The 17,354-nt window shown below is 38.1% G+C and overlaps 1 protein-coding gene across 2 annotated transcripts in view; it reads left to right on the forward strand.

Moving 5' to 3' along the window:
• LOC101482519 (exostosin-1) overlaps window positions 1-17,354 on the forward strand; it is a 374,234-nt gene that overhangs the window by 299,206 nt on the left and 57,674 nt on the right. For both annotated transcript variants that reach the window (XM_012919002.3, XM_004550629.4), the window contains 2 exons: window positions 6,331-6,424; window positions 14,029-14,136. In XM_012919002.3, the coding sequence (XP_012774456.2) occupies window positions 6,331-6,424; window positions 14,029-14,136 (202 nt within the window). The remainder of the gene's footprint in view (window positions 1-6,330; window positions 6,425-14,028; window positions 14,137-17,354) is intronic.

The raw sequence follows: 17,354 nt of genomic DNA on the forward strand, positions 1-17,354 counted from the left end.
TGAATGAGGGTGGGGGAGGTTCAATTTGCCATGTTGCAAGGAGAGCTTAACTTCTGTCTGGCTAGCTTGCCCTGCACTCTTCATTCTGACTATGCTGTCTGTGTGGAGCGCTCAGTGGATCTGCGCTCGACAGTGCAGCCTAGGCGGAGTAGTCGAACGCAGATTCACTGAGCGCTCCACACAGACAGCATCGTCAGAAGGAAAGTTGATAAAATAAATTACAAATGTTGTATTGTTCGATACATATGCGTACCGAACCGAAAGCACTGTATCGAACGGTTCAATATCGATACGAATATCGTTGCACCCCTAATATATTGTAACGACTGTGGGTTTGGGGAGCTGACTGGCTAAACTGCTCACTAGCTAAACGGCTAGCGGGGCGCTAGCAGCTATCGCTAAACTTCGCAATGAATGGAGAGCGCTCGTGCCTCGTACACCGCATGACTCCGAGCGTCTCAGCAGCAGACTGGTAATCCCCGAATAATCCAGCAGGAGGCAGTAGTGGTTCACCACAGGCATTTATTCACCATCTTTTTCAACAACAACGTAACACTGCTGACACCGAACCCCTATCACGCTCCCACCACATAGAGTCGCGGTGTCAGCCAACCATGCCAATTCACCCCCCTCCACAGAAAACACATCAACTTCACTGTGGCTTACATTAACATAACACTAACACAACATGCAAATCAAACACATATGAACTAGCAGAACGATAGAAAACACAGAGACAACACAATACCCAGAATGCACCTGGCTAACAACCCCAGCCAGGTCATTACAATATATATATATTAGGGGTGCAACGATATTCGTATCGAAAGCACTGTATCGAATATCGTTGCACCCCTAATATATATATATATATATATATATATATTATATATGTCAATGCTTTTGCATTCTTTCGGAAATGTAGCTGGGTAATTATGTCATTGGCATCGGTGAGCCACTGTCAATATGTGACATATTGAAATCGCGTTTGAATTTGCGCTTGTTTTTTTGCTTTCACTTTGCAATCGTGCGAACTGTGTATAGAGAGCGACAGCACTGATCTGTGAGTGATGATAATTTGTGCACCAATTCCTCTGACATCGTCTTATTAATCGTTAGCTTACTATGCAAACATGACAAGTGAAATCTCCCGCAGCAAGCTTAAACATGTGAGAGGTTGATCGCGCAGAGAATCGCTGAGCTTATGTGAGTGAGTGTGTAAAAGCATTTCAGTTCTGCTGAGCCAAATAAGACAGGTCAGGGTGAAGAAGTGACAGCCAAAGAAAAGCTTACCACAAAACGGAGAAGTTATGACAAATCAGACTATAAGGCAAAAAGAAAGTGCAGCTTTATGGTTTCATGGACAAAAGAATTTCTGTGGCTGCAATATGACGAGCTAAATAACCAGGGCTGCACATAAGTGGTCCGCAGGTGCGCATTCGCTGTCAAAATAAAAAACACGTACAAGGGTTAGGGTTAAATTTAAAAACTGTACTTTTGAGTTAAAATATATATTTATAATTTTAATAAATGACAAATTAAGAAGGCATGAACATTTTTTTGTATCGAAAAAATATCGAACCGTGACACCAAAGTATCGAACCGAACCGAACCGTGAATTTTGTGTATCGTTGCACCCCTAATATATATATATATATATACTGCATTTAAAGACCCTGGCACCTGAGTAGTTGTTCTAAGGAAGACATTTTCCACTGTGTGGTTCAAGTTATTCAATTCATTCTCTCCTAAATTACACAAGTGAGCAACATTTTAGCCTTGTTTGCTCTTCTGTGAACAAAGGCTGTTCATTTTCTCCTCCACGATGTTCTTGGTTGTGTCTCTCTGCTTCATAATTTATGAGTCCACACAGCAAATGATAAGCCACACATACTGAACAATTACACCTAGAGGGATGTCTGTATGAGAGAGAGTAGTAGTAGTAATTACTGGTAAAGGCATTTGCAGTTTACATATCACATCACATTTGTCATAATAAATGTTGTGAGCTTGGACTGTCTAGTTAAATACAGGCTTTTCTGCAACACGTGTAAAGCTTTTCTTTTTTCCAGTTTAAAAACATGCAGGTCAGTACATTTGTTGACACTTTTCTCTATTGACAGTGAAACCAATGGCAGTAACATGCAATGCATAGCGTGTTTGCGGAATATGATAATATCAAACCAGACAAGTCAACTGATAATCATCTCATTGAAGATTCACATCATTACACTGATTCTTGTCAATTTCAGGTTAAATTATTGTCTGCTGTCATGGATTCAGTTCTAATTTCTGGAGAATTAGATAAACCCATTACTTTTGTTGTTGATCCATCAGTCTGTATCTGTGTCTACCCTTTTATCCTCAAGCCGTGTTGGGAACCTTTTGAAATATTTTCTGAATCAGACAGTAAACAACAGACAGAGCTGTCAATTACCAACAATATTTTTGTCTGTCTTTCTGTGAGGAGAGCTCTCCAGCTGTATTGTATTTTCTGTGAAATATTTTGTTTTTTGGATTCTGGCTTGTCTTCAGATATAAAAGGGCACATTTTTTACTCTGTAAACCGTATTGATCCATCACTCCTGAAACTATTTAGTGTCTTCTACTGAGAAAACCCTTTTACTTTATAGTGAACAACACTCTTTCTTTTGTTTTTCAGCCAAAATGTTCTGAGTGATTCTATGTGGCACGTATTGATTCTTAATTCTCTTTTACTGGGTATCATCCAACTCTGACTTTGTCTTGTCTGTCTTTATGTGACTTTCCTGCCCACAAGGAGAAAGAAAATCACACAAAACCTATTTAGTATTTGAAAATTACAAGAAAAGTGGAGGGAAGGCTGATTATACACCAGAAACTGGTTGAATAAAGATAACATAAAAGACGTGAAGGAGATATTCTTGATTGCTTTTAATAATGACTGCTATATTTTAGATATCATAACAAATCATCCTCATTTGCATGTGCAACATAGTATCTTACAGTTACAGCTGCACCTCTTGCACTGCTTCACATAGGTATTTGAAAAATATTGTGACATGTATTGTAGTCGCATAACCGGTCCTTCTCATTAACTCAGTGCAGATCTTTGAAAATGAACAGTGTTACCTGCACAAGAAAAAAATAATTGTTTACATTATAAATGTACATAAGAGGAGCATGGAGCTTACACACGCTGTCATTCACTTACGGAAACTAGCAGTAAGGAAAAGGTAGAGCTCTATGTGCACACACAGGTGTAAGGTGAGACACCCTGCAGCCCCTTAATGCAAACACTGCGGCAGGTGGCTCAGGAGGTGTGATGACAGTTTAATCAGTTGAGAAATTGTGTTTTGAGAGGATCAGCCAGTCAGTGAGAGCGACGACAGTCTAATATCTAATAAAGACACTTCATAATCTGCACTTTCTGTGCATCCAGAGCACATTTTCTCAGTTTTCTGTTTGGTTAAAATGCACGACTGCCTCCAAAACTTTACTAGAAGACGAACCATTTTAAACAAGGTTATGAATTCAAATCGCAAAACATTTAGCTAGTCATTTTACAGCATCGGTGGCAAGGTGGTTGTCACTGTTGGCTCACAGCACGAGGGTCCAGAGTTTAATTCCATCAGTGAGTTTCCACATGTTTGTGTGGGTTCTCTCCGGCTTCCTCCCACAGTCCAAAGACGTGCCTCTTGCCCTAAGACAGCTGGGATAGGCTGTATCTCCAACTCTGGGGCTTTTATGCCAAAAGACCTCAAAAATCCTCCAATGTCCAAAATTAGGGTTCAGCTTGCATCTCGGGACAAAACAGCTTCACCTCACCAAAACAAGCCAGGTTCCCCGGGCATTTCATTACCGAATTGGCCTCTGGGAAAGGCAGGCGATGATGACATCATAAAAAACAAACCAGGCTTTATTGAAAAGAGTTTACAAAAAAGTCATGTTTGGCAATGAAAGCGTGAATCAGAGGAGCTGTGTGGTGGAGCGAGATTTAATTTTAGCCAAATAATATGTCTTGTTATTCTCAAATTCCCATCTTTAGATGTGACAAGCTGACTTTGTCTTTGTTCATTTCCCTCAGTGGCAGTCAACATGACCTTGTCTTTGGGTGACAAACTGGACGTCTGACATCTTATTATGCTTGCTTCCTCTGTCACACAAATACAAACACATATACGCACACACTGCAACACACAAAAAGTGCAGTGACAGTAAGTGATATGCCAGACGCTTTCTCATCATGAAGACTTATCATACACCCACATTATGGAGGCAGACATTCCAGGCAGGTGGACATGCACATGCACACACACACCTGTCTAGTGTTGAGGTTGTGTGGACAGTTGATCCCCAGACAGATTAGACTCCAAACTGAAATCTCCTCAGGCCAGCCCTCAAATCATGCACATACACACGCACACAGACACACACACACTGACACATACGCTGTCAGAGCTTTAAAGTCAAAGACTTTCGACTGACAAAAGTGACTTGCCAGGAAAAAAAAAAGTTGAGTAAAGTCTGAAGTCCAACTATTAGAGTTTATAGAAAACTTTTTTTTAAAGACAAATCATTTTTGATCACTGATGCGTTATCTCTAGATAACCACATTTTGGACGTTAGGCATTACTTATGCTTTTTTTTTTTAATTTACAAAAGGTAATGTAGTAATTCTTGTAAATATTAGCATCATAAGTATAATAAATGTTTCTTTTTAATGTTGCACGATCTTGCATTACTGTTCCTGAATTCAGTATTTTATTAGAACATATATAATACTTCATATATGTTCGATTACTTTTATTATCTGCATAGTAGATGCACCTTTTTATGTTTGCTACAGTCTTTTTATCTCACTTTCCAGTGGGAGATGGGACAAAAACTAAATAACACTATACATGGGACATGTGTTACTACTGTCTCTACTCTACACCACAGAATAGTGTCAGAGTTCACAACAACAGCTATGTCAAAGCACTTTCTAGTAAAATAAAGACCCTACAATAGTAAAATAATATTAGAAAGAGAACTCCAAAAATCCTCTGTGAGCAGGTACGTGGAGACTGTGGGGAGGAAGAAATCCCATTTTACAGAAAAGACCTAAATCAAAATCAGGTGGAGTGATGTTTCACAACACAGATCAGGTAAAAATTGTCCTGTTCGAACTATTTAACAATAATGCAAATAAAACTAGACTCCAAACGTTAATCGTGTTGAGGTTACAAATGTACTAAAACCTGAGTCTAATTATCTCTATATGAACCTTTTTCCTATGTCATCATTTTATATTAAATATTTCTGTTGTACCAGTATTATCAGCAACACACTTTTCTTAAGACTACAGAATTATGGCAAGAAAAAAGTCTCCCGCCAACGTTATGTTTAATGATTATTCATACCACCATTACTACAGTACATTCATAATACATGTTCTTCTATGACTTCAGGTTCTCAGCCAAGTCCATTATTACTGCTGAATTTTCAGGTTTCTATGTAGGAGCAATGTACAAGGACAAGCGATTGATGGTTATGATTTGATTTTTTTTCTTATTTTTTACAATTTTCTGCAGTCACACTAGCTTCAAGCTGAAATCAGCTAACCTTTGAGTGAAATCTAACTCACTCTACCCTAAGGGGACGCTAACCTGCACTAAAAGAATTTCATTAGAAAAATATTAGCACTGGCCTTCAAACGTTTTCATTGATCTCACTTGACGGACAAGATAAACTATGCTTTCAGATCAATAGTTCTCTCCAACACAGCTGACTGAAGCCTTCACTGAAAGCAACCCAGCATGGACGATTCTCTGTTCTCATATCTCGATCAGATGAAATGTGTTCAGGGCCACTATGTTTGATTTTATAACAGCTGCGGAGTGCTATTTCCAGCACATTTTATTATTTATCCACCATCCTCCATATCGTTTGATCTGAAGGAGGTACCACCCTGACTTCTACATAGACACATTTTAGGAAAGTCCTTGAAAAAAGGCTGCGGTAGTCATTTAAAAGTAAGCTGCTTTTGATTGTTCTGTGAAATTGAGGTTTGGACACTAAGGAGGAAGTGACAAAGTGCGAGCATAGATTCAGCCTGACAATCATTTTTCACTTTGGCCTTTGTTTGTTTCCACTCTATAGATCAGAAAAATGCACTGAAATGTCTTGAACAATGCACAACTTTTAGACATTTGATTATCTTTATTTATCTCTCTTTTCCTCATCTGATAATTGATTCTGAGAATATATTTAAAATATCGTTTCACATAACAAAACCATTTTTGCACATTTTTAGTCAGTTTTTGTGCCCACTTTCTAATTATTTTCTAAAAATGTGTCTTTGCATAGGTTTGACTACCAGGAGCTACTTCATAACTCTACCTTCTGCCTGGTGCCACGGGGCCGGCGTCTTGGATCTTTCCGCTTCCTGGAGGCCTTGCAGGTAAATCAGTCAATTGCGTGTGTATGGATAATGTCTTTAAATATTGTTGATTTGTCCATGTAGTTTTATACAGACTTGTATAAAATATGTCATGAGTCACACCTCCATTCACCAGACGGCTTGAGGTTTAATGCTATTAAGAGGTAAAAGGGTTTACAAATAGAGTGCTGCACAGCTTAGTCTAGCAATCACTTGCCAACTGGTTGGGGAATTGACATTTTTCCCTAGCCTGTATGACTGTTGCGTGGTGGCATTATTTTTTGTATCCAAACTTTAGATCATATTCTCACCTCAGAAAAAAAGATTTCAAACAGTGATGTGTGTGCAATCATTTTGTCAGGTTTAGTCTTGACCTACCACGTCGGTATTTTCTATTGAAATTTTTTACTCTCTACTCTCCACCTGAAAGAGAAATAGATAAGAAATGTTAAAATTATACACACATATATATATATATATATATATATATATATATATATATATATATGTGTGTGTGTGTGTGTGTGTGTGTGTGTGTGTGTGTGTGTGTGTGTGTGTGTATATGTACACATACATATATATGTATGTATATATATATGTATATATATGTATGTGTATGTATATATACATATATATAGGGTTAGGATGATGAGTTACCTAAAATTATCTAAAAATCTGTCACCAAAATAAAAACAATTCATATCCCTGTTCATGGACAAATAGTTGGTATCTTATGACTACAGGGAGTGCAGAATTCTTAGGCAAGTTGTATTTTTGAGGAATAATTTTATTATTGAACAACAACCATGTTCTCAATGAACCCAAAAAACTCATTAATATCAAAGCTGAATGTTTTTGGAAGTAGTTTTTAGTTTGTTTTTAGTTTTAGCTATTTTAGGGGGATATCTGTGTGTGCAGGTGACTATTACTGTGCATAATTATTAGGCAACTTAACAAAAAACAAATATATACCCATTTCAATTATTTATTTTTACCAGTGAAACCAATATAACATCTCCACATTCACAAATATACATTTCTGACATTCAAAAACAAAACAAAAACAAATCAGCGACCAATATAGCCACCTTTCTTTGCAAGGACACTCAAAAGCCTGCCATCCATGGATTCTGTCAGTGTTTTGATCTGTTCACCATCAACATTGCGTGCAGCAGCAACCACAGCCTCCCAGACACTGTTCAGAGAGGTGTACTGTTTTCCCTCCTTGTAAATCTCACATTTGATGATGGACCACAGGTTCTCAATGGGGTTCAGATCAGGTAAACAAGGTGGCCATGTCATTAGTTTTTCTTCTTTTATACCCTTTCTTGCCAGCCACGCTGTGGAGTACTTGGACGCGTGTGATGGAGCATTGTCCTGCATGAAAATCATGTTTTTCTTGAAGGATGCAGACTTCTTCCTGTACCACTGCTTGAAGAAGGTGTCTTCCAGAAACTGGCAGTAGGACTGGGAGTTGAGCTTGACTCCATCCTCAACCCGAAAAGGCCCCACAAGCTCATCTTTGATGATACCAGCCCAAACCAGTACTCCACCTCCACCTTGCTGGCGTCTGAGTCGGACTGGAGCTCTCTGCCCTTTACCAATCCAGCCACGGGCCCATCCATCTGGCCCATCAAGACTCACTCTCATTTCATCAGTCCATAAAACCTTAGAAAAATCAGTCTTGAGATATTTCTTGGCCCAGTCTTGACATTTCAGCTTGTGTGTCTTGTTCAGTGGTGGTCGTCTTTCAGCCTTTCTTACCTTGGCCATGTCTCTGAGTATTGCACACCTTGTGCTTTTGGGCACTCCAGTGATGTTGCAGCTCTGAAATATGGCCAAACTGGTGGCAAGTGGCATCTTGGCAGCTGCACGCTTGACTTTTCTCAGTTCATGGGCAGTTATTTTGTGCCTTGGTTTTTCCACACGCTTCTTGCGACCCTGTTGACTATTTTGAATGAAACGCTTGATTGTTCGATGATCACGCTTCAGAAGCTTTGCAATTTTGAGACTGCTGCATCCCTCTGCAAGATATCTCACTATTTTTGACTTTTCTGAGCCTGTCAAGTCCTTCTTTTGACCCATTTTGCCAAAGGAAAGGAAGTTGCCTAATAATTATGCACACCTGATATAGGGTGTTGATGTCATTAGACCACACCCCTTCTCATTACAGAGATGCACATCACCTAATATGCTTAATTGGTAGTAGGCTTTCGAGCCTATACAGCTTGGAGTAAGACAACATGCATGAAGAGGATGATGTGGACAAAATACTCATTTACCTAATAATTCTGCACTCCCTGTATTTCATGTTTCGCATGAGGGCACATTTTCTGTTGTATGAAAAAAACGAGAAAGTGGCAAAATCATATGAGATGTCTCACAAATAATATGGGAAACAAACATCTTAAAAGAAATTGGGATTTTTTTCCTTTGTTTTTTCTAGTTGTTTATACATAACATATTATGCTGTATGTTTTAATAATGGTAACTTAAACAAAAAGAAATCATGAAGAAGAAGTCCTCTTTGGATCCTGGGCTGCTGTCAGAGTCCTAAGAGAAAATATTGGATGCTTCCCAATAAAAAAGGTTTAATATCTTTAAAAAAAAAGAAAAAGAAAATGTGTTTGTTTTAGTATTTATTGTCTAAAACACCCAGATTTTTAATTAAATTAAATAATTTTCTTCTGGTCATTTCCTTTTTCAGAGAAAATAGACCCAAGCACGCGTGCTCATCATTCTAAAGTTTTCTCAGAATTACCGGTAAAGGCTTGTCAGTCAGGCTGTAAGGCTTCAGCTCAGAAACGTGACTAATCAAACAGTTCCGTGTCCTCCTCCTACAGCACAGCATCTTATTACTATTGGCAATCTGTCATTTCACTGACACGAAAAGCCTCTTTCTGTTGATACACCGCAGAGAAGCAAGAAAGGGACATTCACACTCATCCTCAGACCGCAGACGTTTTCATCTTGCATTAGCACGTTGTCGTAATGTTGTTTTGACATTAAGTATCTGGCTCTGCCTTGTGGTTGCCCTTGGCAGTCTTGTTTTCCTTGTTCTTCTTTGTTTATTTTATGCTTCTGATTATGCATTCTGTTGTAGACAGAATACACATTTACATGCAGACATAAATGGGCGGTGCATGCTAACCTCAGGAGTTTTTTAGAACTGTCACTCTAAAAACCTTTATGGTGTTTCTGTTTTCCTAGAACATTTTAGACGTTTGACTAGGACTAGGTTGCACAAGCCTAGACACTATAGAGGCATAAATCGATATAGCACAGTAATACAGCAAGCTAATGGCTCGGTCACACTAGTAAAAATATGGCAAGAAACTACTGTATTGTTACAAAAGATTGTATTCAATCGAGCAGCAACTTTTGGTGACCAAATGGTTGCCCAGAACCTGATGATGTTGCACATTCACAATAACTTGACAATAAGGTGATTGAAGATGTTGCCTGATAGGAGGTAATGTTTCTGCAAACAGCCACAGTCTGACTTGGACTAATTGCAGTCATGCTCAGAGAGATTGCTGAAGGTGTGCAAATAATTGCTGTCTAATTTATAAATGAAGACAGATTGCTAACATGTTGCCATCAGTCTAAAGGAGTCTTTGTCAGGAATGAACTACAGAAGACTCAACTGGCTGCCAGCTGGTTGTAATTTTATAGAACAGAAAGCGTGCTAAGCAGAAATGTAAAAAATAAATGAGAACTTTTGATAATAGGAATTTCTGTTTATGTAGGCAGCAACAAATATGTGATTTTTGACAATTTATCAGAGGTAATTCATATATTATCAGAAACAGACTTCAAATTGCCAACTTGAGTAGTTAAAAAATAAATAAAATGCAGTGTATGTTATTGCAATGATCAGCATATCGCAAAATGTAAAAAGCTACAATAATATTGTATCAGAGCTGAAAATGAATTTTATTTATGCAGTGCCAAAATATTGAAATATTGTAACAATATCATATCGTAGGCTGGCTAGAGATTCCCATTTCTATTATACAACACAGACACTAGTTGACAACCCGCTGGCAACCTCCAGTCACTAAGGAAAAATGTGCATTGCTGGGGGTTGATGGTTGTGAAGTCAGTCACAAAGAATGTACTGTGTTTAAAACCCTCAATATTTGCTTTAATTGCTGTCAGCTTCAATAGTTTGCACGAAAAATGCTGACTGTAAACACTCACTAATTAAGTTGTAACTTGAGAAACTTGAGAAAGCACAAAACAAACCAAAAACTGTTTTCCCTTAGACCAAAGGTTTGTGTGAAAACAGCACATTTCAGAGGTTCAAAAATGTTTCCTTTGAAGATGAACTTTACACAATTCCAGTTTGTGTTGAACTCTTCACTATTTCACTAATGCTTAACATATATTTTGTAAAAGTTTGCAGATTTTAAGGTATACATACATATTTTAATTGTGAGCAAAGTATTTTAAACTATAAATGTTAGTAATTAAAACACATTTATATGTCTGCTTCTAGAAGGGTGCACATAAGACAAATAAGACAAACACAACTGACTTCTCTGTTGCTGATTTCTGGTACCATACATTTCACAGTTTTTAACCAAAAGCAACGGGCAAATCAAGGCTGAATTTTACAGTATCAAAGCTAGTAGGTTTAGCTGAAAGAAGAAGTGTCTAAAAAATGTTCTCATTGCTTTTATTTAAACTTTCATTTAAATGCATCTCAATTATTTTAATGGCCTTTTCAGCATGTCCGATGTGTTTGCTAGAGGTGAGAAAATAAACCTCTGCAGTGGTTTAATAATCATCAAAATTCAGAGGACAGTAGAGGAGAGGACGGACAAAGAGAGAGACATGTAAGAGGATGACAGTGGGGAAAAAAGACAAGATGAGAAAAGAGAACGTCATCTCACAAAGCCAGACTAATCAAAGCAGTGAGAATTTGCATCGACGGGTCACCCGTAATGCACTCGGCATTTTGTGAATCTCCTTTAATCTCTCGGTTTCACTTGATTGAGAATCCAGTCAAACTTGAACTTTAAATGAAAATACCAAACATACTGAAATTTGTTCGTTCGCTACTTAACAACCACACATGAAGAATTCATTTGCAAAAAACACATTTGTTCATTTTTGGAAATTTTCATCAGTGAAACTGCAGTTGGCCTTTTTGATTTAGTAAAAATAACTCACCAACATAGAGGTAACTTACCAAATTACAAAATGTTTCTATTCAAAAGTGTTCCATTTAAAGTCATGAGAAAATTTTTTTATTTCTTCTAAGTGAAATGAAACAGTTCTAAAAACTGCAATATAAAATTAAAGCTGTACTGTCACTAGTCGGTGTCCTATAGTACTAGACACAGCAACCTCAGTCTTTGACAGAGTGGGAGGAATCAGCCTGCAGTCCCATCTCTAAGTATATTGTTTGGTTGTGATGCCCTCTTTGTTGTACACTAGTGAAAGAAATGGCTGAACTTACTTGAAGAACTTGATATGAGCGATCTCAGAAGGTTTCTGTCCATTAAAAAACAAGAAAAAAGTTCCTGGTACACCAGAGAAGGAATATATTCAAGCAGTGTGCTTAAGTGCTGCATGTCAGATGTGCATAGATGACAAGCATTTGCTAAAGAAATTATTTGAGAGAAGACAAGCACTCCCGTGGTGGACAAGACAAGCACATTAAAGAGACACTAAATTCCTCCTTTGCTGCTGTGATTTCCAGGAATCATAGAGCTACAGCATGATTCCTGGAAGGATGTCACACGGGACAGCTCCGCTGAGTGTACATTGATCAACTCTGGCATGGTCGTCTACAGAGTGAATCATGTGGAGGGGCAACAGTTGGCCTGAGCAGCCGCTCTTTGCACACACATCATGTATTGGCAAGCACGATTTTGGACTAGGAGAGGAAGCTGTAGTACCTCGAGAAAAACCTACACAGGCACAGACACCAAACAAAAAGATTAAGATCAGGAACCTTCTTGCTGTTAGGCAACAGTGCTAAACATCGCCTTATACCTGACTACTTTTCGAGGAATTTGTTTTTAGCTTGTTAAGCCCCTTAACAAGCAAAAACATGCTTAAAGCGTTAAAACAGGCAGCTAAGCAGGTTTGGTCTAAACGTAACAGACAACTTAGCAAAGAACTCGTTTTAAATTGTATCGTTAGGCCTTTTTATACTAGCAAGAAAAAGAAAATAAAAACAGAAAAGATCTGATGCAGGACCCGAGAGATGCATCCAGCCCTTCAGTTGGTCCATCTACTCTACATATCAGTGACAAAAAGTATTCAGAGTAATTGAAATGTGAAATTTGTGGTTCAAATCATCAGGGAGCAGGTAAAGCAGTGTCTACAGCTATCTATAAAATGTGCTGGAGGCTCTGCATTTCAGCCACTGGTGTTGGGGATCATGCTAAAATTAATGAAATTATGATGACAAAAAAGTATGTCTGGAAACAGTGATCCCAAGCATACCTGAATAGGAAAACGCACAATACCATGTATTTTCAGTCATGGATCGGCGTCTAAAGAGCCTAGACCTGCTTTCTAGAACTGCTTTCTAACATGTGAAGCAAAGTTGTTCAAGCTGTTATAATAATCTTAGCAGATAATATAATAAAACAACACCACAAGCCTTTAAATGATGCATAAAATATGTGAAATGAAACAAATTAGCCAGAAAATAGAGTATCTTCCATTTAAACACAGTTTAATAGTGCAGAGGAGTGCACAATCAACTCTCATCGATTAAACACGAACGATGAACCGTTTTGAGAATGACTAACTGCTCCAGCGAACGTCATGGGAGGTCCTTCGTTTCATCTAGTTGTAAAATTTATTTTCTTTCTGCTGAAGTTGTATAATTTTACAACTTCCACAATTTTGAACAACTGTTACAAAGCAATTTCCCTTTGGGGATTAATAAAGTTATTCTTATTCATAAAATGAATTTAGAGCAACGCACAGAGCTCCTGTGGGAAATGAAATCAGCTCCCTATGAATCAAGTCACACAAATGAACCCTCTAAATATTGAGGCATACAGAAAAAATAAATAAATACAGTTTATTTTGTCCTTAATCTTTTTGGCAACTCCATTTGTTTCTGAAAGACTTATTTGGAACCTGTTGAAAGTGTCTCATTAAAGGGAAGCTACCGAAGAAGATAAATGCCTTACAAAAAAAAGACCAAAAGCTGATCCATCCCAGTGCTCTACTTTAAAATTCTGCTTACACTTTATGCATCACTGTGATTTTTCTCCTTCACTTTATCTACTAAATCTTGTAAACAGTTTCAAGTTAATGTTTTCTTTAGCCTTTATTTAACCTATTTCTTATAGGGAGGACAGCCCTGCTGAGGTGAACAACTGGACAAGTTCACAATCACACCCAAAAACTTTAATGTGAATTAATGTTACACCCCCTGTTTGCTCAGCTGATATCTTTCTACAAATCCAATTTGCAAATGTGTGTGAGAGTGTGTTATTTAAGCTACGCTAGGAGTCCCATGGTTGCCCACAAAGTTAACAACAGTAAATTTCTGACGTATTTTCCACTTCAGCTCAAAATAGAATGGCCTCTGCTTGTAGTGCCTCTTTCTTCATGTTTGTTTTTAATTTTTCATTTGTATTTCCTCACAGGCTGCATGTATTCCAGTTATTCTAAGTAATGGCTGGGAGCTTCCCTTCTCTGAAGTAATTGACTGGAGGAAAGCCGCCATCATTGGCGATGAGAGGCTGCTATTACAGGTACTGTAAAACACTGGAAAATTAAATGATGGGGAAATGAAATTAGATCTTCAGCAGATGTATGAGTTTTCCAGCAATAGTATGAACAGATGCAGAAGAAAAGAATTATACATATTATATATATATATAATTTTTTTTACATATAAATATGTAAATGGCTCAAAGTTAGCAAAGGCCACCACCATGTAACCTGGATAAAGAGGACAAACTTTCCTTGCACTTTACACCAACAAAAGATAAACGGTGCCCTTTCAGCACCGGCTAATTCAGTGTCTGGATGGTGAAATGCCACCATCTTCCCAGTTATAATTGTCCTCTCTGGCTTAGAATCCCCATGGGAACCCATAAGAATCCAGCTGGGGCTGATTCAAACTTCAAGCACAATGCATAGATCAGAAATGCGTGGAAACAGATTTGTGGCCCTGAAGCATGAATAGGCTGACTTTGCCAAACAAAGCTGCCATATGAGTTTAATCAGCTTGATTTCAGTTTAGGCACTTTTATGCAAATCATGTATTCAGTTTGAGAAGCCTGGAAGAAACTGACAAAATGTGTAATATTTCCTCAACACACTCCTGCCTCTCTGAAAGGCTTACCTGCAAGTGGGCACGCAGTCATGTCAAAAACTAAATAGATCCTAAGTATGCACTTAATATTCCTCAAAGATCAAGTGTTTGTTTGTGATACTGTTTATCAAATAGCCTTTTTAATGACTTGCTATCTGTGGCTTGTAGAATAGATTTTAGGATTTTATTGCTTATTTTAAAGCCTTAAACTGACTTATTCTTGCCTGCATCTGCAGCCTCCTACAATCCCATACCAGTGGCCTACTAATGTGTATTCATTAAGAACTTGTTAGCAAAGGTAACCTGCTATTGCTTCCTGCTCCGACAGCTGTGGAAGGTCCTGCCTCTGAGGGGCCTCTGATTTATCCCTTCTTTACACTAAACTTCATGGAAAAAGCTTTTTTCTCATTGAGTATATTTTCTCTAAATTATTTCAAATGGCTATCATTTCGCTCACAATTCACAGGCATGGATGACATAAAGTATAAAGCGAAATGCTGTAATTTTAAATGAATTTAATTTGACTGTGAGCTTTTGAATATAAAACCAAAGCTCTATCCATTTTCCTAGTAACTAATCCAATTAGGTTCACACAGAGGCTGGAGCCGGTAAATGTGGCAACACCCTGAACACATTGTGCTTTTTACACCTACAGCTCATTTAGGATCTGCAGTTGACCTGCTGTAAGTATGCCAACATATACTGTGGACTGTGGAAGAAAGCCATCAAAAACCAAGAGAAGCGCAAGGAGAATGTGCAAGCTCCACACAGGACTGATCAGCCAGTTTAAACCCCAAAACGTCTTGCTATGAGATCTCAGTGCTAACCACTGTGCCATCATGCCGCCTCCATGATAGTGCAGTGAATCATTTTTGCTTCAGAGACTTTTTCCAGAGAAGTCCAAATAGAAATATAATGTGGAAATATAGCATCTGGCACTTGGTGTCTGTGTAATCAAATGGTGATTGTTAGGTTATGGATGAGAAAAAGTGTTGATAAAAGTGTGACCTGTCAGCACATCATCGATATGTACCAAATTTAAAAATCTCATTGCAATCATGTGGCTTTTTTAAAATCATATGCTTTATGACAGCAGTGACATGCACAGACACTCACACCTACGCTCTGAACTATTTTTATCTAAAATAGATGATTCGACAATTGGATCACCTTCTGTTCTCTTTCATTACAGCGGTGGGTAGAGCTTGTGATATTTACTTACTGTAATAACTCTGTGTTACCATGTGTTGCCTCAGTGACCTGTACCACCACCTGGACAGCAAGTCCAGAAGTAAGCATGTGTAGGCTTTTTGCTTTTAATTAGTGTGTTTGTGGTTTTTCTATGTGAAACACACAATAGCAGACAGGCCATCTTAAAAAAACGTGGCTTTTAGATAAAACATACCAGGCTTTTTTCCTTATTAAGCATTACTGAGACTCACAATAGTGCACTAATCTTGTCAGAGGTTTTGTTATTTGGTTTATTTGCTTAAAATAAAACCATCATGCAAAGGCGTGCTAATTGTTGGTTAAGATAATGTGTGAAGTGAGAGATTTGTTTTGACATAGCCTCCGACACTAAGGGTGTTCACATTCATTACTGATCCAAACAAAGCAAACATTTTTCGATTAATTTCCCTTGCTTTAATGCAGACATGTGAGGAAATGACAGGGGCAGGTATAAACACAGCTAATTTCCAAGGCTTTCAGGATAATAGATGAAATGCATGAGTGATGAACCACAGTGGCATATAAAGGGACTGTCACATACATGTCACTTCAGAACAAGCATCATGCAACCTGAGGCACATTTTAACATTTCAAACTGGGGAAGGTTGGGTTGTTTCTCTTCATTGTTCACCAAATCGGTGGTTCTTGTTGTTTTGCTGCCACGCTAAGCACAGAATCAAAGGTAGGAAGGGAAGAGACTGAATCAGTGACCATAAGACATACATAAGACATTTAATACTTGGATGCAGTAAGTGCCTTCCCAAAGTGTTTTCTTCATTTGTACTGCCTCCACCATGTTTGACAAATGATGTTTGCTTCAGATCCTGAGCCGTTCCTCTCATTTTTCATATTTTTCTCTTCTCATGATTCTGATACAAGTAAACCTTGGTTTCATCTATCTAATGATTATTTATTTATTTGTTGGTAAATCTAATGTGGTCCTTTTCAATTCTTGTTATCAGATTTTTGCACTTTGTTGTAAACCATCTCTTTACAAGGCATCTCTTGTTTGTAGACCTTTACAATTATCAACCTTTTTTCTTTCAAACTATTCTGTCATCATGCACTTTAGTTGTTTTCTGTGAGCTTGCGGGCCTTTTGGTGTCGCTGAGCTTCACTGCATTCATTCTTCTTAAGAATGTCATAGGTGGTCGACTGAACCAATCTTACATATTTTGCAATCTCTCTTATAGGTTTATTTTGAGATGAGATGAGATAGGCTTTATTTGTCAGTTGCAGGTCTTTTGCCCACAACCGAGATGACAGACCTTGCCGACCGTACATACAATACAAACATCACATTGGGGAGACAGGTCAAGCTAGGTAGCGAGGAAAAAAAACATCGAAATGTGTAATACAGAAGGATAATACAGGAATGCACAGATATCAACACACCATAGCACAATAAACACAGACAAGCAA

Source organism: Maylandia zebra, linkage group LG15 (genome assembly GCF_041146795.1).
Source record: "Maylandia zebra isolate NMK-2024a linkage group LG15, Mzebra_GT3a, whole genome shotgun sequence".
Taxonomy (NCBI): domain Eukaryota; kingdom Metazoa; phylum Chordata; class Actinopteri; order Cichliformes; family Cichlidae; genus Maylandia; species Maylandia zebra.